The sequence below is a fragment of the Buteo buteo genome, chromosome 19, assembly GCF_964188355.1.
Source record: "Buteo buteo chromosome 19, bButBut1.hap1.1, whole genome shotgun sequence".
Classification (NCBI taxonomy): domain Eukaryota; kingdom Metazoa; phylum Chordata; class Aves; order Accipitriformes; family Accipitridae; genus Buteo; species Buteo buteo.
The window spans coordinates 12,301,808-12,324,345 of NC_134189.1; the positions used below are offsets into that span (position 1 = coordinate 12,301,808).

General features: G+C 40.0%; 1 protein-coding gene across 2 annotated transcripts in view; it reads right to left on the reverse strand.

Moving 5' to 3' along the window:
* The window catches only part of KDM5A (lysine demethylase 5A), a 52,467-nt gene extending 31,049 nt beyond the window's left edge, over window positions 1–21,418 (reverse strand). Inside the window, exons 1-10 of one of the 2 annotated variants that reach the window (XM_075051055.1) lie at window positions 20,101–20,594; window positions 18,120–18,197; window positions 16,950–17,072; window positions 14,563–14,733; window positions 13,943–14,077; window positions 8,598–8,703; window positions 7,973–8,061; window positions 4,835–4,993; window positions 2,331–2,450; window positions 1,054–1,212 (exon numbers count right to left, since the gene is read on the reverse strand). In XM_075051055.1, the coding sequence (XP_074907156.1) occupies window positions 1,054–1,212; window positions 2,331–2,450; window positions 4,835–4,993; window positions 7,973–8,061; window positions 8,598–8,703; window positions 13,943–14,077; window positions 14,563–14,733; window positions 16,950–17,072; window positions 18,120–18,197; window positions 20,101–20,265 (1,305 nt within the window). In that variant the 5' untranslated portion in view covers window positions 20,266–20,594. Of the gene's footprint in view, window positions 1–1,053; window positions 1,213–2,330; window positions 2,451–4,834; window positions 4,994–7,972; window positions 8,062–8,597; window positions 8,704–13,942; window positions 14,078–14,562; window positions 14,734–16,949; window positions 17,073–18,119; window positions 18,198–20,100 lie in introns of both variants that reach the window. The other variant, XM_075051056.1, reaches the window with a different exon arrangement.
* Window positions 21,419–22,538: the final 1,120 nt, after the last annotated feature.

Genomic DNA, 22,538 nt, shown 5'->3' on the forward strand with positions numbered 1-22,538 from the left:
ATTTGTACAAAAAATTAGAATCCAAACAGACTGCCTTAAAAGCTCACTACTGTGCTTTAACATTAGTCTACTTTCCACCTTAAAAAAAGCTGTTAACACAGATTCACATTTTATGTGAATGTCATTTTAGGCATATCCCATAGATGCTGAAAGACTGGTCACACCCTCAGCTCAGCCACACATTCCTGCTGCTTCCTTTGCTCTGACACTATAAAGACAATGCAGTGAGTCAGATGACTTAAGTGATCTGGCTAGAAAATATTTTTTTAAATTACTACTTTCATACAGATAGATCAACAAGCAGTTCTGACTCATTAAGCAGCTACACAATCACTGCATAGCCAACAAAGGTACAGGTAGGAAGGTGCAGGTATGGGTGGAAGAAAATAGCGAGCAGAATTACCTCTTCCAGTGAGCAGTATAAATTGATTTGGGGCTGTGTAATCATGAAACCACACCTTTACTCTCATTTTGTTTGAATTTAAACATATAAGCACCAGAAAATTGACATGCTACAGTAAGGTCTGAGGGAAAATAGGTAATATACTTAGCAGATGTTCTTTATAAAATTTTCTGTAGTAGGATGCTGTATGTACATATTTTCATTCTTACAGTATGCACAGTCAGAGAAACAAGCTAAATCCAGTTAGTTTGTTTTACCTTTTACGAACCTCCCAAGGAGGTTAGAATCATGTTTCTGTAGCTAACTCTATAACAAAAAGGTTTGGAACAAGAAAGAAAAAAAAAATCTTATCAGTCTCCTCATACTTGGACATACTGTTACAACTTGCACATCTTTGCCTGCTAAGATTAAGTGATACAAAACAGGTGTGACTTAAATCATGAAAAGCAGCTTAGCTATCAGCAACTAGATCTGTAAAAGAACCTAAAATATCAGATTAATGCCCTGCTCAAGAGGAATGTTAAGTGCCTGCAAAAGCCTTAAGCAGTTTCTTCACGAAAAAAATCCGTGCTGATTTCTGACATAAACTCTTAATGTGAAATCCTATGCAGAGCAAATAATGGGGTCAGTTTGCATATCCTGTTCCTCACCTCCTCCTCTGGCATCAGCTTTCGTCGGCCATCCTTCACGGGGAAGCCACTTCCAAAGTCCTTGGATGAGATATCAGCCCCATATTCCACAATGACGTCTTCTTCTATGCTGCTCACCAATCGCCAGAATTCTTTTTCTACAAGCTCAGTGGGAACCATCTGAAAGCAGAAAAGATATTAGGGTATGTGCAGATAAGACCCAACATAAAAGTTATCATTCAAGCAATAAATCATTACTAATCCCCATGAATTTTCAAATGCCAAAGCCACTTCTTCTCTCCCCTCCACCTCTTCAAAGTCATACAGTTTGGTCTATATTCCTTAGTAGCGGCTGCAGTGTAACAGAAATAGAATGCCACATCATAGAGAATGGAATGAACAAAAAAAGAAGATGGGGTTACCAGAAGTACAGCTAAAAAAAGGGGAGAAGGAGACAGCCAGCAGAAACCGAGCAGCAAACAGAATGAACAGCATGCAAATTCCAAACTATTTCAAAGGACAATGACCAGAACTTCTGAGTAACAGGAAGGAAATTCAGATAAAGAATTGTGTTCAAGAGTGTAGTCTTCATATAGTTCATTACAACTCTTACTTGTACGCATTTATTTATGAAGCTTATTTGTAAAATAAGCTTTGGTCCTTGCTTTGCTCTGTGTCCCAAAGTTGCATCAGAAATTGGAGCCCTTAAAAGCTAGAAACTTTAGCAAGAACGTGCATAAGTTACCAAAGAACCCTGAGAGGAGGAGGAGTTTGGTGCTGCATGCAGTCTACAGGACAGCAGAATTGCAGAAGTGTGCCAAAGCAGAAATGCTAGTTTTAAAAATGCTGCTGAAATGCAGAACAAAAAAAAGTGATTATCAGACAGACCCAGTCTACTGACTTGTCTGCAAGAAAAGGCTGCAACAGGGAGGAAACCAATGACTTCTCCTCTGAACAAACTAAACCATGACAAAAGCCATAGGAAGGGCAGGAGAAAGACCCCTTTGCCAAACAAGAACAAGACACCTGGTTCAATTACTCAAAAAGGGCAAGAACTTTAAACTAGGGTACGGCCAATAAGGTATAACCTAACAAGTAATAAAGCTAGCTATCTGTCACAGGAAAAGGGTGAAATGAAGTTGAAATGAGACCAGATGCCAGAAAGCTAAATCATTTGTTTACATGTTTGAAGCTTATGGTCCCTCTTTAAACAAAGCTAAGATGCCTCAGCAAAAAATCCAGTATCAGCTGAACCTCTTTTTCCCCTACAAGGAATCACAACAGAAGTTGAAACTCACGTGGACTGGCATGTTGAAATAATCAGACTTGAAGTTATCAGCCATTTCACCAAAGCTCTGGAGAGTATATTCCCTGACAGCTTGTTCAAATCCAAAGGCCTCACGGGGTTTGTTGCATTCCTAGGAGATGGAACATAAAAATATTGTTCCCTGCAGCAGATTATTACATAGTTACATCTTTAGCAAAAAATCCTAGTGTCCATCAGAGTCCTTACCAAACACAATAAGCTATCAATTTTGAGTGCTTTTCTCAGCTGCGGAAGTCCTACCACAACAGAAACAGAACAGAATTAATTCTACAGGAGCTAATTTAACATGGTAAACCCCAATGCTACACACTTCTGCTTTCCTGTCCCAAACTAAGTTTCATAATCTACTGCTGGCAGCCAGCGTAAGACACTGCACAAGATGCTTAGACACCATAAGACATTTCTTAGACACATTGGATTCAAGCACTTGCAGAATAACTGCACAGGAACAAACTCTGCAAGTACTTCAGTTTTATCAAGTCAGCAAATCATCAACGGATTTGGTGCTGTGAAGGTATATAGGAGGAAAGAGGAAGAAGGAAATTAAAACAATGCAACACAGCTAACTACAGACATGGCCCATCTGACAGAAAACCTCCAAGTCTTCCACTGTTCTATCACCATCCATCCAAGAGTGTAAAAAGTATTATTTCTCCACCCATTTCTACAGCATCCTTTTCAGCATCCTTTGTATCTGACACAATGTTTATATATACACAAGACATATTTGAACACAAACATGACACAGAACTATCTGACAGTCAGCTGTTCAGTCATAAAGAAACAGGAATGGAAAGGAATTCAAAAGATCAGTAGTTTCTTTTTCTTTGAGAGGAACTATCCTTAGACTATGCCCAACATTTATCAAAGTAGCTCTTAAATGGAGCCTGCAACAGAGAATCTACAACTTCTGCAAACACTGTCAGACAACACTGACCTGAATACATATAAAGAGCCCTTACCCTATTCTTCCTAGCTTCTGTTCCAGCACCCTGCTGTTAACATTACATTAAGCATCTGTGCACAATTAACATTTAAAGTAAAAATTGATGCAAAAAGCACTACTGAGCATTTCAAAGATCTTTCTGCTATTACTTGTTTACTCTCCATTACATAATATAGCTATGTTTTTTCCCTTCTTCCTCTTACTTCCAATGTATTTCCAGAATTTTTCAAGTACTTTCTGTATCATTTGCTACTAACAACTTATTTGGCACTTTAACTTTCCTGATTTTGTCCCTATATGCATATTTTTTTCCTTGGGAACAACATATCCCTGTTTTTACTAGCAGTAGTAGCAGTGAAATTTCTTGTGAGTTTCCACACTCTTAAACCACTGCAGTCACTATATTTACTACTATATTCTCTAAATTAACTCCACATTGGATTGCTGTAGTTTGCTAATACTCTTTTATTGCGCTCTCTTGAAGGGAATAATAAACAGGCAGCTTAATCCACTCTGTAAGCAGCAGCCCAAAGGGTTTGTTGCATCTTTTCCCTTGCCTGTAACTATGAACTTCCACCTCCCTCACAGCAGCATTTGCCTGAGTTCATCTGACAACCTTCTCTCTCTTGGTGAAGGATTAGAGCTGATCCACCTTATTATGTGGCTGCACAACTATTCATACACCACCATAAAGAAAACAGCAGAAGGGTGTGGCAGATGTAGGGGGAAATGGGCATATACATATGTGTGTGCAACTGCCCCTTTGGATAAAACAGGGTCTAAGAAGTTAAAGCCAGTTACAAAATTACAGATTTAGAAACAGTAAGCTTTTTTCTCTGAATCCTACATCTACCAATTTCCTGAGCTTGTGAAATTTGTTTTCTTAAGACAAATACCAAGCCAATCAAATTATATTAATTGCCCTTAGGGTGTTGACCAGTCATCTCTTGGAACTAGGTAGCTCTTCTTTTTTGAACAATGAAATTCAACTAGCTTCCACTTTCAGAGCCTCAACAGCTCCTTTTTCAGTCTAAACCAAATCTAAAATAGCTACAAATTTTTCAATCAGTTCTTCCACTCTCTGCCACAAGCTATTCTGAACAATGCCATAATGACTTGCCAATAATCAAAGCTCCCTGTTATGCCCAAATCACATACACTGATGACATCATAGTTTACAAAATCTCATTGTTATACTGAAACACCTATCACAACCCTACTTCTCACCCTAATTTCCCACTACCAATTTATCAAACTGAGTTTCAGCTCTTAGCATACAAAGGCCAAAGTTTTAGCTGTCATATGGCTGTTTAATAAACAAAGGTTATGCTGAAGCTCTAGAAGGAACATTTCTCCCTCCTTACGGCTCATCAACCAAGAACAGCTGGAGATTCACAGCTCATCTTGACAATATTCCAAACAAAACTATGCCTTCTACCCAGACGGAATGGCACTGAGCTGAACTGCCCTTCTGATCTTTCCAGGAACACAAGTATACGCACAAAGCTTGAGTAGTTCTTGAACTGTACCTCAGCAACACACTTCGGACACCTCCAGTCACCCTTGGGTACATCAGGTAAAGGAGGAATCAAGCAAAAAGTGTGATAGCTGTCATCACATCCATCACACAGAAGCAGTTTGTCCTCGTTATTTCCTCTGCCACAGAATAAGCAAACATACAGATCAACCTGTGGAGAAAAAAGAAAAAATAGGGAAAAAAGTTACAAAAAGTTTCCTCATCCAGAACCTGCCTTCTTTAAACTAAAGAACAAAGGATGTAATCCTAAAGTCCAATATATGAACATCAACGCAATCTTCACTGGTTTTTGAGAAGCATTGATAATGAACAACTACACTTCATTTTCCCAAAGCAGTAATACATGGGGGGCAGGAGGACTTTGGGTACTGCAAAATAACTACCCAGTTCAGTTGGACAATTGTTTTCTATATAACTTGAAGTAGCATCTCATTTACTTTATTTTAAGACAAAAGAGGAAGTTACAGCTTTTAGAACTTCACGCTCTCCCTCTCTTTGGGCCTATGGAAAACAATTCAAACTAAATCCCTACAAAGAGCATATGACTGAGGAAAATCTCCAAAAACTATTTCAGAAACATATATGCCATCACTTAGAACAGTACAGTGACTATCTTTGCAATGGAAAAGAAGAGGTAACAAAACCCACAAACCTACAGATTTCAAGGGAAGGGAAGGAAACTCCATGTAAAGGTACCAACTTCTTTCTCATTTTCTCCCAAAATAGAGGATAAAAACTCCAAATGGTAAGAGAGAAGTATTAATCCCAATGCAATAGCAAACAATTTTCGCAGGTGTCTGTCCAAGACAATTTCTCAACAAGAACAACACTGGGAGATATTCTCAGAGACTAAAGAGAAAACCTTATCAACAGGTTTGAAATTTTCTTTGCTGTTGCTTCCTGTATTATCCAAAGGACTTTCAATTTAATATAAACATTTACTATACTAATGAAGATCTGTAACATCATCTAAATGAGGAAACTCTGTATTACTTTACCACAGCTAAATAATTATCTTGCATACAAATTTTTCCTAAGAACATGAACTTCATGAATAATACTTGCTCCAAATTCTGCTACTGCTCCCATCAGTCACTGGGCAACTCAGGCTATGCATATTTCCTTCACACAGCTCAAAATAACAACAGAAGCAGTGGTGTAGTTTTTTGGGTGTCTGTTATTTTCATGAAGATGTCACAGAAACACGTGCTTTTCAGCTGATTAGGTGCACACAGTTGTGTTAAATACCTGATGTCAACCCCATCTTAGTTACACCAGCCTAGTTAGGCATGCAATTTCCTAGCTATGCAATAATACACTTAAGAAAATTGCTCAGTCTTCTTAAGAAATAGTTTTAAAAAAATAATGCAGTTCTATTGAGACATATAATATTCCCCTTTTTAAAAAAAATCCACACATTCACCCTCATGGAATATCAAGTCTGTCTAAAACACCAAACTAGTTGCTTTTGTTGCAAGTATGTAGAAGGGAGGGAGAGTACCTTAGCAGACATTTCCAGGTTCTCTTCCCAAAACTAAACATGCAGTAAAAAGGCGATCATAAGAGGAGGCTATTCTATGATACTCCCTAGTTACCTATCACTGATAATACCTTCTCTCCAAATTCATATTAACATATGCAATCTTTATGCTAACCCACGTGATGATTTGTCAAATAAAAAGACTGCATTGAAATAGATATTCACAACAAGCAGATCAGGGATTACGCAATAACCACAAATAAGCCTTCTAGACATGGAACAAAACAGAGTCAGATTATGATGATATATAACTATATGGATTCAAGGGGAGGAGGGGATAAAAAAGAAAAAAGTGTATTTTATTTCACAGTTAGCATTTCACAAAAAGATAAATGGATGAGGGAGAAGTATAAACAAAACTGCACCACAGTATTTTTCAGACAAAAGTTATATAAGGCTAATGTATCACCTGTGTACTTCAAAGACTGGTTTCCTTGAAGATCTCTCATCCAAGTATAAAAAAAAGTGTGGAATCAAAATAGTACTAAGTCACAGAAATTCACAAGATTACAGTTACAGCAATACAGTTTCAAAACTTTAGTTCTGTTACTACAGTATTTTCACTTTCTCTTATAAATAAGAGTAAATGGAAAGAGTAAACAAACATAATTTTCTATAAAGAAACAGAAACTAGATAAAATATTTTAAAATTAAAGCATACTTAAACAAAATGGTCACAACACTTACACAGCCTAGGACCACCATATACTCAGAAGTAGTAGCACAACTGAAAAAATTCAAGTCACACAAATTCTAACTTAACTGCAATGGCACAACGATCTGTTTCTTAAATATCCAACTTCTCCCACTTTTCCCCCCCCCAGGAGGCATTTCCATTTATAAAAATATCATTACTAGAGACTTTCAGTTGCCTTGGCCTCCAATGGTTGAAATTTAAAATAAGCTCTTGTAAGTGTTCTCAGGCTAAGATAAAAGAACAGCTGAATTATTAGTGAAGAGTCTAATTCTTAAGACATTAAAAGCATGCATCTTCATTCATGGTTACATACACATGCTGAATTATGACATTTTAAAAGTAAAAAGTCACATGCTATGAAAGACATTAAGAACAACCATATACTGCTTTTCCACGGTTAAACATCAGAGCGCTAAACATTTCATTTTTCCCCTTAGGGGTTTCTCTTGCATGGACTCCTATAATGACTAGTTTAAACTCAACAGAAAAGACATGAAAGCTGGAATTGCTAAAAAACAAACTCCTGAAGTACTGGAGCACCTCAAAATATCTTTTAAAGAAGACAAGTAGTATTATACTTGTCCTACAAAGGGGAGCTCAAATAGAAAGTGAGCAACTGAAAGCTTGCAAGAAGTGTGTCGCAAAGCAAGCCCTCAAATCCATGATCAACAAGTACCTTCACGGTGCAACATCCTTCCTGTCCAAAAGATTAAAACAGAAACTTAGAGCATAAATTATTTTTCAAAACACTGTTCATTCTTCCCATAACAGTATCACCTCCTGCAGTGTTCAACCATTCATCTATGGGGGGGGAGGGGTTTAGAAAAAAAAATAACCTTAGTAAATCAATTCATTTCTTATTATGAGAAATCACTGCAAAGAATCAAACTTACGAAGTTGACAGAAAGAGTTCCTTTGCGTTGCCTCATCTGCATTCCAAATGCTTCTGATCTGGTTCCCTTGCGTCTTCGTGTCACCTCGTCTTGAAGTAAAATAAAAGTTAAATGTTATTGTTATCCCATCAAGATAGACTTAACTTGCAAAAACAACACAGATATCCAGCCTGGAACCCTGCCTTTCATATCAGAAACTACCTGACAGTTCGAAGAAAGCAAAAATGCCTTGTTATACCTGGCCAATTTAAAATCAACAAGGATTAGGAAAACATATTTTGCTTATCCTCACAGGTGAACCCAATTGCCTCATGAAACAGAGTGAATTACACTCATAATTTGTGCACTTAGCTGGTAGAATCAGTTTCAGTATTGTCAAATCCTGTTTTCCCTTCCAGTTACTCAGTTCGTGCAACAGCTGCTTAATTGTTATTGTTACTATACAACACATAAAGAGCTGAAACTATGCCAAGTTACATGAAGCACCCTGTAAATCTTTCTCATGAATGAAACCCTAGAATACTTAAGCTTTCTTTTTCCAGTTACAATGATTTGCTTACTTCTTAATGTTATCTCTAGAGACATTCAGAAAGATTTAACAGCTATGAGCCCAAGATTTAATTACCCTCTTTATCCTTTGCTCCCAATGCCAGTCCCATCATCTTGGGTCCAGCTCCAAAGATCTGCAGCTTCTTTAGTTCAGTATTTCTACTCATTTCTCCTGCCTCCGCCTAAAAACAAAAACAAGACCACATCAGCACAAAGCATCAGTATTTCCCCTCCAGGTCTATTCATAATTTGTTTATATTCCGCTCTCCCACAACATCTGCTCATCAAAAGAAAGGAAACAGAGGCATAAAAAGACACGATTTTCTGTTCCTAAAGCCAATGAACAAATGCAAATAGAATAAAAGACAGCATTTTTGTCCCAACCTCCCAAATTATTTCCCATTTAGTATTACAGAAACTACGGAAAGTCAACCATACAGCAAATAAGAGAACGAGGTTTGACATTTAGCAAAAAATAAATAAGAACGCTGCCACAGCAGTATTTTCCAAAATAACCATGATTCAGTCAAGTGCCTGGATGTTAACATATACACGGTTTCAACAGATATTTTTTTTATCTGCTTCCTTGAGTAGACACATACACATGACACTAATGAGTTCCAACCTACTGCCTGAAGCTTGGCTGCTCCTGGGTTTGTGATGAAATGTTATGAGTACCACTCTGAGTTCACAGCTACTTCTGCTGCCCTTGCAATCTCAAAATCAGAGATGAAAAGACCGAATAGGTGACAACTCCATGCCCCTACCGGTGTTGTTTCCTGAAGTGTTCTCTTCAACTGAACTTCTTCCCATTTTCCATCACCAACCTACGTCATTTTCTTATATCATTGCCACTAACCTAACAATAAAAAGAACCTCCATATTCTGTTTTTATCTGCAACACAATCACCTTGGTATTTTTCTTTATGTTGCCTCCTTATACTTTGCAAACTCTTTCTCACCTGGTATAGTAGGCCACTAAACTCTCATCATTCACAATCTTCCTCCAGAAATTCACTTTAAAAGATCTCAGCAAATCTATCAATTTTGAAGGTGGGTACCTAATCCTAAAGAGATCATTCTTCAAGTAACTTCCCAATGATACTTCATCTGTTATTTTCCACAGAGTTATGGCCTGGTATATCATGCAGGAAACAAGCTCCCTTGGGGTGACATGCGTTCACAGTTTTTAATCAAAAATCCCAAAAAACTCTTCAAAAAAAGTGCTTAAAATAAGTTCAAATGCATTTGCAATAAAGCTAAAAGAAATAAGATGATTTCCATTTATTCAGCCTGAATCAGTTGTTTTTCTTGCTTCTGAAACACATCAAAAGAGATATAATTTCCTAGGCATTACTCCTCTAAGGAATTTTTAGTGATAGAGTCCCTGTTCCCACTGAACTGTGTATGCAGTATGCTAACTGGCATCTTTCCAAACTGATTATTGCTGATATTCTAATTTTGAACATTTACGAATTCTATGTTGCTATTAAATTATTTTCACTTTAGATATATGTTACCAACTTTGTAAGCCCACTCTGAAATTGCATGCTAACTGGCAAATTTTTCTCCTAAGTTCCTCACTTTTTGGCTAACAAGCCATAAGGAAACAGTGACTTTTTTGCTGTACAAGAAAGCCTACCACCTGGAGACTTCATAGTCCCTCAGTTGCCATTTGAAATTCATTGACTGCTCATCCATTCTCTCAACTAACAGAACCTGATAGAATCAACCCACATTACATTTCTCAGCACAGTACAATTTTCCATCATTTCACCAACATGTATGAAAGGTCTCCACAATTTTTCTCTCCTGCTTTTGCGACCTAAGATAATTTTCTCAATGCTACCTGAAAAATAAATTTACTATCATATTTACTAAAGGTAAATCATTAATGTGCAGCAACCTCTCTTCCATTTTATAGCTTTGTTTAAAAATGCATTGCCTAAATATATTTTCAGAACTCCATCGCCCAGATTTACTTGCATTCCACTAGACCCAAGTGGATGCAATCCATTCACACTCAGGTGGAAAAAGCTATACAGTTTTCAAAAACAACAGGTTGGATATTGAAATGGAAAAGTTTTTTAAAAATCAGATTCCTATATAACCTTATGAACACTGCCAGGATATTGATAGTTTAAGGTGTGAATACCAAAAGCATTCAGAAGCCTCAGTGAGTACTCTTTCTGTAGTGTCCTTTAAGACTGTATAAAAACACCAAACTCAAAACTGTGAACGGATGGAAGCAGAAATCTTCCATTTCTTGCCATTTTCTCATTGCTAACAACACAAAACTTCATCACACTTTTGTATTGTATTTTTTCCATATAAGCAAAATGAACTTGATTAAACTGTGATTCCATTCTCAGTATTTTTCTTTTACCTTCTCAACTGCAAGCACAACCCAAAGGCTTTTCTTGTATATGGGCAAATCCAGTTACACTGGATTCACACACTTATTCTGTTGTCCTACCCTCATCAACATTTGCATCCCCACCCCTCCATCCCCCATATGCAAGGCCAGAATAGTTACAACCAAGAATCAAAATATTTACGTGTTTTGGGCATTTGTCAGCATCTCCCAGAGTTCTCCTTTTTCACAGGATTATTCCCATGGAAGGAAATCTTTCAAGTTAAAAAATGGAAGCTTATTTTATTAATTCTGTTATTCTGCAATCATTTGTAAGAGAAACCTGAAAGCAGATATACTACTTTGAATTGGTTTTAACTTTTCAGAAAATTCTCTGGATGTTAAGTTAATATCCTTTGAAAAGACAGCACTTGTCTTTTTTTTCCAGTACTGCATTTCTCTACCAGAAATCATCATGATGTAACCTCCTTAGACAAATCCCTTGCCAGTTAAAATACATCCTAACAGATCATCTATGAAGATATACTACCCTTTCCTAAGAAAGAAAAATTCTCCTAAATTTAACCTTTCCTTAAGTGTATTCTCTTTTCCTAACCTGAATTCATTCTACCTTTTGTTGTCCTCTTCTTTAAAAGCCTTTAGTAATTCAGTTGCCCTTCTCCGGTTTTTATTTGTGATAGCTTTCTTCAGAGAAAAGGGAAAAAGAATGAAGCATTAAGTTTATTTTTGAGCAGAATCTCTCATCACCAAATTATCCTCTTCCTATTCAGAGACAATGTATTCAGCTGCCATTTGATTGTAGCATCCAAAGATTCCCAACCCATCTTTCACAACGGAGAATTCTCATTCCCTATTTTCTTTCATTTTTCGCTTTGTTTGCTTTTTGAAAGTCTGCCACGCCCTTCTACCGCTGAGGATCTTTGTTTATTTCAGTAATTTCTGATTACTATCTTTATGCTTCCTTATTCATCACCCATTCTTAGGTAGTTATCTGCAAGAAGAAGATGCAGAGCATTTTTGGAAAGTACTTTTAGCACTTGGAAGAAATCTACTGAGATGCAATGTCAGTGTAGTTATGCAAGCTCACTACCCAGGCACTGGACTACTCAGCACACTACACGAAAATCATTCAGATGTTTCAGCTACAGCAGAATGACATTTCTTATTTAGCAGGTTTTTACATTACTTGCATATTACCTGTTCTCTGAAGACTATCTAGACAATCTCTGGTACAATTCCAGGTAAGCACTTCAAACAATAAACAGAGTCCTGTCTACAATAAGGAGATGCACTGAAATCTGGAACAATTTCTCAGCATTCCCCAGATATTTACACCTCTACCATTTGGGGCCACTGAGGACAAATCTCTGTTTCTAAATGAGTTGACTTGAGAGTTATACATAGCTTCCAAGACAGCCAAAAAAATACTTCTCCTGGCTATGCAAGTAGGTTGAGATTTTCCTGCATTAGAGAACTCCTTTCAGCCATTTTAATAACTGTAATGCTTAAAAAATAGCATGGCTACAAGCCTAGTAAAAGGCATTTAAAAAAATATATATACATCTATATTTACTTTTTGCAGACAATCCAAATAAAATCACCTCTCTCATTTCTGAAATGCAGCCCCTTTAAATGAAATGAAGCAGCTGTACTGCACCAGAATCACTTTTTCCAACAAAGAGAAATGAGAAGTACCATTACTCTACCAAAATCAGCAGGAGAAAAGATCCCACAGAATCTTAATAACATAGTGACGCTTTTATACCATGTATGAGAAAAAGGTCATACTGGCATTATCCCATGAGATTTGTTCAAATCCAAAGCAGAATTCTACATAATGAATGACTGCTTCAGTTCCTGTGGCCTTCTCAGTTTTTCTGGATAGCTCACTAACAATACATGATTCGAGAGATCTGGTAAGATCACAGGTTGGGACTGCTTGTGTAATGCATTGTTATATGGCTAGGATAAATAACATCGAGTCAGCTTCAGTAAGTTAAGAAAACAGATAAAAAAGACAATTCAGTCAAAATCAATTGACATCAGAGAAAAAGACGGAAGTTTATAAAGGATACTCAAATATCTCAGTGACAAGAAAGATGCATTTGTAAAAAAAGCAGTTTAAGAGCATCTGAAAAAACTTTATGGTGCTTAAAATAAGTCTAGAATGGCATCAAGCAAGTAGTTTGTTGCACATAAATCCAGCTTTCACTCATGTTCCACTGACTGGCCAGGAGGGAGCCACTAGACCTGCTGTAAAGGGCCTTAGGATGCTGCCTGCAATAGATATCCTTCTCAAAAGGTGAAGGACTACTTTAAATAGTGCAATAGAAGCAATGAAGCCATCAGAACAAGCCTCCAAGCTTATTTCTAATGATACAGCATTTAAAGTGATGGCACTTCAGTTTGAATTGAAATTTACTGGAGGGCATTCCCAGGATTTAATATCACCTAGTAGAATACCAGAAGTTCCTGTAACACCATTAATCCAGAATAAACTGCTTTTCAGTAGAAAAATTATGGAAATCCTATTGAGTTCCAGCCATCACTGAGCATCTCCCCACATATCTGTTTCATTTCTTCAGAAAAACAGTCTGTCCAGCTTGAGGATCATTAGTCCCAAGTGCAATTTCCACAATTAACAAAGACTTACCTACACATATTTGCATTTGTCTAACTAAAGGGGATATTTGAAAAAGTTTTAAAAAACTTTTCAAACTTTGCACAAGCAGAAGTTTCAACATCATTTCACAAATGGCTTTTAATCTGTTTAGATTTCACAGATATGTTCACTAGAAAGGTACCTAGGCCACTTGTCAATAAACAAAAAGCAGCTTTTAAAAGTTTTCAGATAAACAGTGCATCTACCATAAGCAAACCAGGCCTCAGACAGACATCCTTCTCTGGATTTTATTTAAATAAAGACTGCTTCCTAGTGGTGCTTTTGAGCAGGCTCCTACAGCCAAAGGCTGTTGCACTGCCAATGCTGATGCGCTGGTGGAAAGATTAAGTGCTCTCTGTCCGTAAGAGCCAGTTAACAGGGGTACCTGGGATTTGACACGCCTGGTTCTCTTCAGCACAACATTCATTCTTGAAGCCTGCTTTGGGGAAGCCTGGGCATCTGAGCTGAGGTCCTCAGCCTCCACTTTTTCCTTAAGGTCCAAGTTTGGCTTTTGGATGCCCTAGAGGATCAGAGCACAGAACACCAGGTTGATTGATCAGGCAGTGCTAATCATTTCATGGTCTGTGAATCATTCTGTTTGCTAAGAAACAGGATGAGTGAAATCACACGGCATTACACATGCCATTTGGACAAGAGGACAATTAATCCACACAACCTTCAAATAACAAAACTGAATCTCAACTGCCAGCTTATCAAAAGAGAGAAGAAGATATCTTTCCAGTTAATCATATCGTCTTTTGCCCTGTTTTCCTTCCCAGTAGGGTTGGCCTCAGTCCTATAAAGAAATGGCTATCAGAAAATAACTGCATACGGTCACATCACAACTTCTACCACTATTCTGTCACAGGTAAGTATGAGGGTGGTTCTAGGTTTGTTTACATAGCTAAAGCTTCTAAAAGTGCCCTAGTTTCGTATGCAATAACAAGTAGCATTCTAAATGCAGTTTGGGTCCCCTCTTCATATCATGAAAGAGACACATCTCACCATAAGGCTGACCCCAGACTGGAAGAGCTCATAGGGGTATAAGATCCGTTCATAGTGAGACTTCAGTAATGACCCTGTGCCTTTTCCTGGCAGGTAGCCAAGCCGACTTGCCACTTTAGACCATTTCTTCTCTTTAGTGACTACTTCAAAGCCTCCTTTGCTGGCAACAATCTGAAACACATGAATAAAAAAAGTTAAGGGTTTTGAGCTGCTCTCACCACCTTGCATAAACCAAGAATCAATTAAACCAACCAAATGTTAAAAGATTCTATTAAGTGACAGAATCCTGAATTTAGATTTTGTTTCCTGAAGAACTAGTACTTTAATAACTAAGGTCTTACTTACCCTCATTACTTAATACATTTAACATGACAATTTTCCTAGTAAATGGAAACTGTGTACCGTCCTAGACAGGAGGAGTCCAACAGTTAAGATTTATGACATGTTGGAAAGAATACAAACCCCACCATCAGAACAAACTGAAAAGTTAACTCTCACGAGACTTGTACTCTGATGCAAAACACAAGTCTGGCCAGAAGTGAAGCCCATTCTAACAGACCCCAAGCAGAAGGGAGCATTGGAGCTCACAACTTCAGAGTTACAGAAACTCTCACGAAAGCCTGAATGGCAGAGAGAGAACTGTAAAAAGAGGAAAAACTGAATTTACCTTCTAATTAACTCAGTCCAGTTTTTACACCTGCCTTCAATTGGTCTGAGTGTAGTAATTCACATACAGAACTACCACTGTTTACATATAACTAACATGTACCTAGAATGAAAAACAACAGACCATTTGCCTCCAAGCAATGATCCTAACAGCATATGAGTTGCTTCCTCAGAAACACTGGGCACATTTCCACTGCCTCCCTTCCCTTTACAGTTTCACTGCCAAGTAGCTTAAAACCCAAGTGGATTGTAATTTCAATTATATTATTGCAAGACTAATAGCATTTCTACAACAGTGTAGTTTTGCATTACATTTCTTTACACAAGGACCAAATTTCATGCTTAATGTTTCACAGACAATGCAAAAACATTTTGTTACTGGAGTGAAATTTATGGTTTATTTTTGAGGCTGAGGTAAATTCAAAAGTCTAACTGTGACAGTGACAAATAAATTAGTTAATTCTGGTTCCTCCTATAATCAGAGATGGATACACTTAGATAAAACAATAATATTATTGATCATTATTTTCCCTCATATTTACAGCAAAGTACTAGAAAAGCCATTTTAAATGAAACCATTCCTAAATTTCAACTTATCTTCAAAATGTACATGTAAAATTGATTTCTAAAATTATCTATACATGAACAATGACTAGAGAAGCCACTAAGTAACTAAATAAGCTTAGACCTGTGTATCTGCAGTCAACTAAAATTTTCTAGCCTGTAACAGTGACCCAGATACTTCTCAGTACCACTATGATATTCTGCATACCCCAGCAAACCACTACAGACATGAAAAGAAATTTAAAAAAAAAATACCAAAAAACATTTTATGAGCTTTTCTCTGCATTTTATCAGCAATTCCAGACTGCCCAAAAGACTATGACTTCTTTCCTTAAAAATAAAATCTATTCAGATCTTTACATTTTTACTTACCGAAGAGAAAGAAATCTTGATGGGGAATGGAAACCGATGCTCTAACCTAGAAGCACTAGACCTACCTTGTTTTAATTCCTTACCTTGCAAGAAGAAATCTACCTATTTATATTAACAATCCATCCTTAGCAGGTAAGTTTATAACAGTACATATATTTTACCAATGCAAAAGCAAATTGCAACAGAGATTTTATTTCTGTGCAAACTCTGAAAAAAACACACCAAACACAACTAAAGTAGTATAAATTTCTAGCCAGCCTTAAGCCTAGCCTGTTTTGGAATTTAATTAAAATAATTACTCCAGAAGTTGACATTATAAACTCTCAAAAATGCATCTTTATGTCATGTGAAGAACCTCTATTGGGATAGAGGAGGGAGCAATTACAACAACAATTCATTACAGAATTGCTAGGTCAGGACCTGAACGGCGCAAAAGTATACCGCTGCCTTCTCAAAAACCACCTCAAACTCCTGCAGCTCTACCACTTGTAAAAAAGGAGAACTAAAAAGCAAGTGGCCAGCTGACGTCAGGATGTTCAAGCTGTATACAAGGTAACGAATACATGCTGTATAGAATCCAACCAAAGGCAATTGATTTAACTGTGCTTGACATGTCTGCCATAACCATTCAATTTAAAAATTCTCTTTCACTATTTTTTTTTTCAAGTCTTTTATTTATTCTCTGTATTAATGAGATTAATGCTGTAAAATAAGTCCTCCCTGTTGCTTGGCTTGAATGAAAAACAAGGTCCCTATCTGACCAAGGTCTACAATTGCTTACTCACCTTGCTCAGACTGTAGAGATCCAGTATTTTTCTCTCCACCACAGGGATTTTTAAATTGGATCCTTGGAGTTCCCAGAATTTTGCTAACTGATCCAAGAAGTCCAGCTTCACTCTTGTCATTGCCTGCAATCAATAAAGGAAGACAAATGTATATGTCCCAAAACAAGCGTGACAATACCTTGCAGTCCTGAGAAAAAACATGGGAAGTTTTTATAGAGTTTACATTTTCAAAGTGCAACTTGGCAAGTGAGGTATTTCGTCATGTAAAAAACCCCTAGAAATAGAAATATTGATAAAAAGAAAGATCTTTACAAGAGAAAATTGTATATGATTTAATCTCTGCATTCAAGAGCCTATAAACCAAACTCCTACCCAGCAATTTCTTGGTTTGAAACCAAAATGCATACATACGAGAAGTCAGCATTCCAGGGAGAAACACAAGAGCAATTATTAAAATATATATTGGGGCGGGGGGGGACAGGATTTACAAACAGTTTTAATATATGCCTTAACCATGCAGAAAGGCCTCCTCCCTTGAGTATTTTTGGAGTACTCAAATCACTTTCCATAAGGAGACCCATTTACAAGCCAAATGATACATGACGTTTTGGTATACGAACAGAGCAAGGCTTTGAGAAATCTTGTAGAGAAAAGGAAAAACCAGGACAGAATGAAACTCTACTGCTTTCAAGAAAGCTCCCATACATTTTTGAATCATAAAATTAACTAACTATAATAAGCCTATAAAAAAATCAGTTCATTTTAAGGTTTAAAATGCATTATCAAGACAGTATAAGGTAACCAGAGGCTTCAGAACAGCAGTAAATATTTTAAGAAAAAAAAAATTCATTGCCTGTAGATCTCTGAAGGCTAGACACTGGCTGCTCTTACTACACAACATGGTACTTGGCATTCATTTTAGACATTTCCAGTTGAATGTGAAAAACTCTTGTGGTTATTTTGGGTAATAAAATAAAACCCAGACTTTTCTCAAAGCCGTGGAGAGTTATTTTATATGAACTCTGCCACTGCCAAGTATAAACACTGATGTGGTCTATGGGTTTCTAAAGTCTCTCCCATCCAGAAACCTGCCAGGATGCAAATCTCAAGCAAGGAGACCTGCTGCTCTCAGTGCAAACACAAAATTATATCAACAGTGGAAAAGCTCACCTCCAATTCATTCAGGCGCTGAATTCGTGGAGTGAAACGAAAACTTTGTACTTCACATGCAAATGGAGGCTGCCAGTCCTAAACAGACACAAAAAGATATTTTATTGCTTCAAGAAACTTCTCAAAAAAACTCATAAAAGAGAAGACCCTAACAATGTCTGAGTAAACAAGCTCCCAATAGTAAATGAGTTTCTCAGTACAACTGGTGATATCATTTTCCGTTTTTATTACATTCTTGTGCTTTTAAAATAATGTTCTTCCCACAGTATTTTAGTTTGGAGAAAGAGATCCTCACAGAATGAAAAATATAAAAGAAAATAAGGTTCAAAGCATTTCAGTATGCATTACCTCATACTGAGTTTAAATATGAGACATACCCGGTAGCTTGTTGGTTATTTATTTACTTTAAAAAAAAGTTCCCTATATCCTGCACATTGCAAAATTCTCACCATCAACAGTGACAAACACTAAATAAAGCACGTTATTATGCATCTAACTTTTCTCATGTTTGTCTAGAGTCATTTCAATAAAGATAAGACCACCGGTTGGGAGTCCAATTCTTTAACAGAAATGCAGCCTTAAATAATGACTTTCTCAACACAGTCAGCAGTTGGTTCAACCACAAATGCCTCCTAGCCCTATCTCTCAAAACTGTGTTATGACATCAAAACAAGTATAATTCAGCTTTTTAGTACTTTTTAAGAAAGCTTAAGTTACAGTAGATTGTCTACCTGGCAATAAATACAACAGAGTAAGGACACCTCATTGCAGGTGGACAAGCTACACTAAGTATTTATTATTTGCACTGCTCCAGCATATAAAGGCCTCGAGCACAATCGTAAAATATTTACAGCTTCTAATAATGGAAAAGAATAATAAATCAGTAAGGTTAGTATAAAGCCTCTGATTTAGTACTTATTGCAGGTTGCAAATCAACCTGACGCATGCATCCTGCAAAACCCTGCAATGCAAACAGCTAACCAATCATGGAGAAATACAAATGCATTCAACGGCCAGGAAAGTTCTAGTTATTCTCAATGAACACGATCTGGATCAGTTTCTTGTGGCCTCTCAACCTAAGCCATTCTGCTTATTTTAGAAAGGGCAAGCCCTTAGAGGTCAAGTTTTCACCATGTCATTAAACCAACTAAACAGATTCCAGCAACCCGGACAGGTCAGGAGGAGAGGAAGGATCATGAAATCTAATCAGCAACCCCTGTATCCAAGTTGTTCTCAGTTACATGCTTTCTTTTCAGTTTTTCTCATCTCAGTATTTTCAACTCTCTTGTTTTACAGCCATATTTAAAGTTTATTTGCACTTTTGCCAAACTGCCTGATGTTCTTGTCTAAATGGTTTACCAGGTCACAGGGCAAGTCATCACAAAATAACGATCAAGTCATCGGAGAGATTAAGCTTCCACCTTTTAAACTGCTACGCATAAACATAATTCCCCTGCACAAGCAGGCTGGGGGCACTTCTTTCAACAGTTTAAAGATTATGTTTCTAAACAATGAGCCATTAAAGAGAATACCCTTCCTCCTCCCTCTCCCCCCTCTCGGAGCAAACGCCTGATTTCACCTACAATGCCCTCGCAATTTTCACAAGTAGGCTGTTGGGGTGGTTGTTGTTGGTGTTTTTTTTTTTAAAAGTAAAAAGAGCGTGAAGTCCTGGACGCCGCCATGCGCTGCTAGCTTCTCACCTGCTCGAAAACAACCTCTGCAAAACCCAGCTCTGCGGTCAAAGACTATACAGGTTCCTTGGTGTCCCTGGCACGGCCACCGAGGCCTATGGAAGGCGACACACGAAACCCCCAGCGAGCAGCGGGAGTGGGGGAAAGGGCTCCCCGGGTGCCCTCGTCCACGGCTCCGCCACCGAGACCCCGGGCCCGCTCAGACCTTCCGGCGCCCCCCGGAGAGCCCCTCCCGGCCCGCCCCCCGGGCCCAGCCCGGTCCCCCGCCCCAGGCCCCAGGCCGGCGGTACCTTGGGGGGCCGGATCTTGCAGATGCCGGTTTTCTCGGCCAGGCCGCGGATGCGGCCGATGAAGCCGAGCGGGTCGCTGAACTCCTCCCAGCTGGGCTCAAACACGGGGCACTCGGGCGGGGGCACGAACTCGGCCGCATAGCGCGACCCACCGCCCCCCGACATGTCCGCGGGGGGAGAGCGCCGCCGCCGCTGGGGAGCGCACCGAGGGCCGCGGCGGGGCAGGGCGGAGAGGTGCGGCCCGGGGGGGGGCCCTCAGGGGCGGCCGGCGGGGCTGGGCCGGTGGCCGAGGCGCATCCTCCGGCGGCGGCTGCCGGGCGGGACGGCCGCCGGGGGGGGGCGTGGCGGGGCGGCCGTGCGGGGCGGCGGGGGCAGCTGCTGCCGAGTGTCGTCGTCCCGTCCCCCGGGGCTGCCTCCCCCCGCGCCGAGCCCCTCTCGCTCGCGTTCCAGCTCGCCGGAAGTTACGCGGCTCGCTTTGAGCCCTCCCCCGGAAGGTGGGGCCGCCGTTGCCTTCCGATCCAAAAAGTAGTCCCTCCGCCACCCTTCTGGCGAGGCGGCTCCCAGCGCCGAGGAGCCGGCCGCCCCCCCCGGCCCCCACCGCTCCCGGAGACGCGCCTCCGGCAGAACCGAGAGCGAAACTGCTCCGCCCGCAGCCCCTGCGGACACGCTACAGCGGAGGTTGGGGCAAGGGGGGGCCGAGGAGGGCGGGTCCGACTCCACTTCCGCCGCGGAGGAATGTGCGACGAAACTCGAGCCATTCACTTCCGGTGCTGAAAGGCCGTTTCGCCCATTGTCTGAGCCGGACGTCAGGAGGAGGGCCGGGAGCCCCGCCCCCTCGCGCAGGCCCCGCCCCCCTCGCGCAGGCCCCGCCCCGCGGCCGCCGTTGGGCCCGGGGAGCGGGAGGGGCCGGGGGCGGCCTGAGCTCCCTCCCTCAGGGCCGGGGGAGCCGCGGGGCCCGAGGCCTCGGACCGCGACTGCCGGCCGCTGGCGCCCACCGTCTTAACGCGGGTCCTTATCTTCCGCTTTTTCACTTCTGCAGAAACTGAGCCGTCAGCGCCGCGGCGCTGCTGCGGGCGGCCGCCGTCAGGGCCTGCGCTTGTGGCCCTGCGAGGCTGCCGTTGGGGCAGCTCTTGAGCGGGATCAAAGCGAGCGCCCGGGGCTAACGGCAGTCAGCGCACGTTTCTGCTGGCACCTCCACCATCGCGGGCCCAGAGAGTCCCTCTCGCTGCTTCTCCATTCAGAGCTCAGAAGCCCGGTCAGCGATTGATAACAAGGTTGCGCAAAATACTCCACGAGCTACCCCCGCCCCCCGCGTTACCTATAGACAGATACTCTGCTGATCTCCTCCCCATACAGAATCTTTTATTTCCAAAGTCAAGTACTCACAAGTTGGGACTCGCATGGCACCTCTTTCACCTATCCATTACAACTTGGGTTTTCCAAGAAGAACTGCGTGTTGGGGGTATTTTTAACCAGAACCCTGCCTTCAGCGTTCACCATACTCCACAACTCACTTTATTCTTACTGTGTATTCCAGCCTTGGTCCTGGTGCACTATTTCAGTCTCAGAAAAAGTTAAGTTCCTCCTCCCGTTAGCCATGAGGCTTGCAAGATCAGCTTCAGACAGGCAAATACATTTATCTGCATCGCTTCCCTGCCAGACTGAAGAGGCGTCACCCACATTTTACGTACGGGAAACAAATGGCTTCAATGCGAATAGCTAATTTTGACAAAAGTTATACGTAAGAGCAAACTGATCTTACAAAACATTGAATGAATTTACCGATTGTTATTGTGTTGTTGCAATGTCTTATATTTTGCAGGGGGTTCCTGACATGGATGCTTGATACATCTATGACTGTAAAAGCATGTGGAGAGCAGATGTTTCCTTAGCAGTATCTAGAAATTCTATTTCTACATACTCCTGCCATTTTTTTCTTTTATTATTTGGTTGTGTCTCTCTTCTGATGAGCTGTACCAGATTTATTTGAGGAAATGTATCTGTATGTATATTGTATTCCCAACAGGAGACTCAGAACCAACATACCCGATTTCCAAGATAAGCAGCGATTTAGCCAGGAGTACTAGAGTGAAAAAACTCCGTGCTAGAAAGCACAAAATCCATGCAAAAGCTTTGTTTTAAGAACCAGTCTTTTGCTGATATCCTTCTAGACTGTTCAAGGTTGTTTTGGCTTTGTGTTAATATGTTTGGGGTTGTGGAGGGCTCTGGAAGGCACTGCTGGGAAGGATGTGGGTTTTCCTAACAGAGTAAAAAGCTAAAAATCCCAAATAACCCGTGTGGGGGCATTTTTTCATTTTATCTGTTCTGCAAGATACCCTTTTTGAAACAGAATTTTACGCTTTTCTCAGTTACCCCCTCCGGTTTGGGGGCCTCTGACACACTGGGCCACGCTGGGACTTGTGTACCCCACATCAATC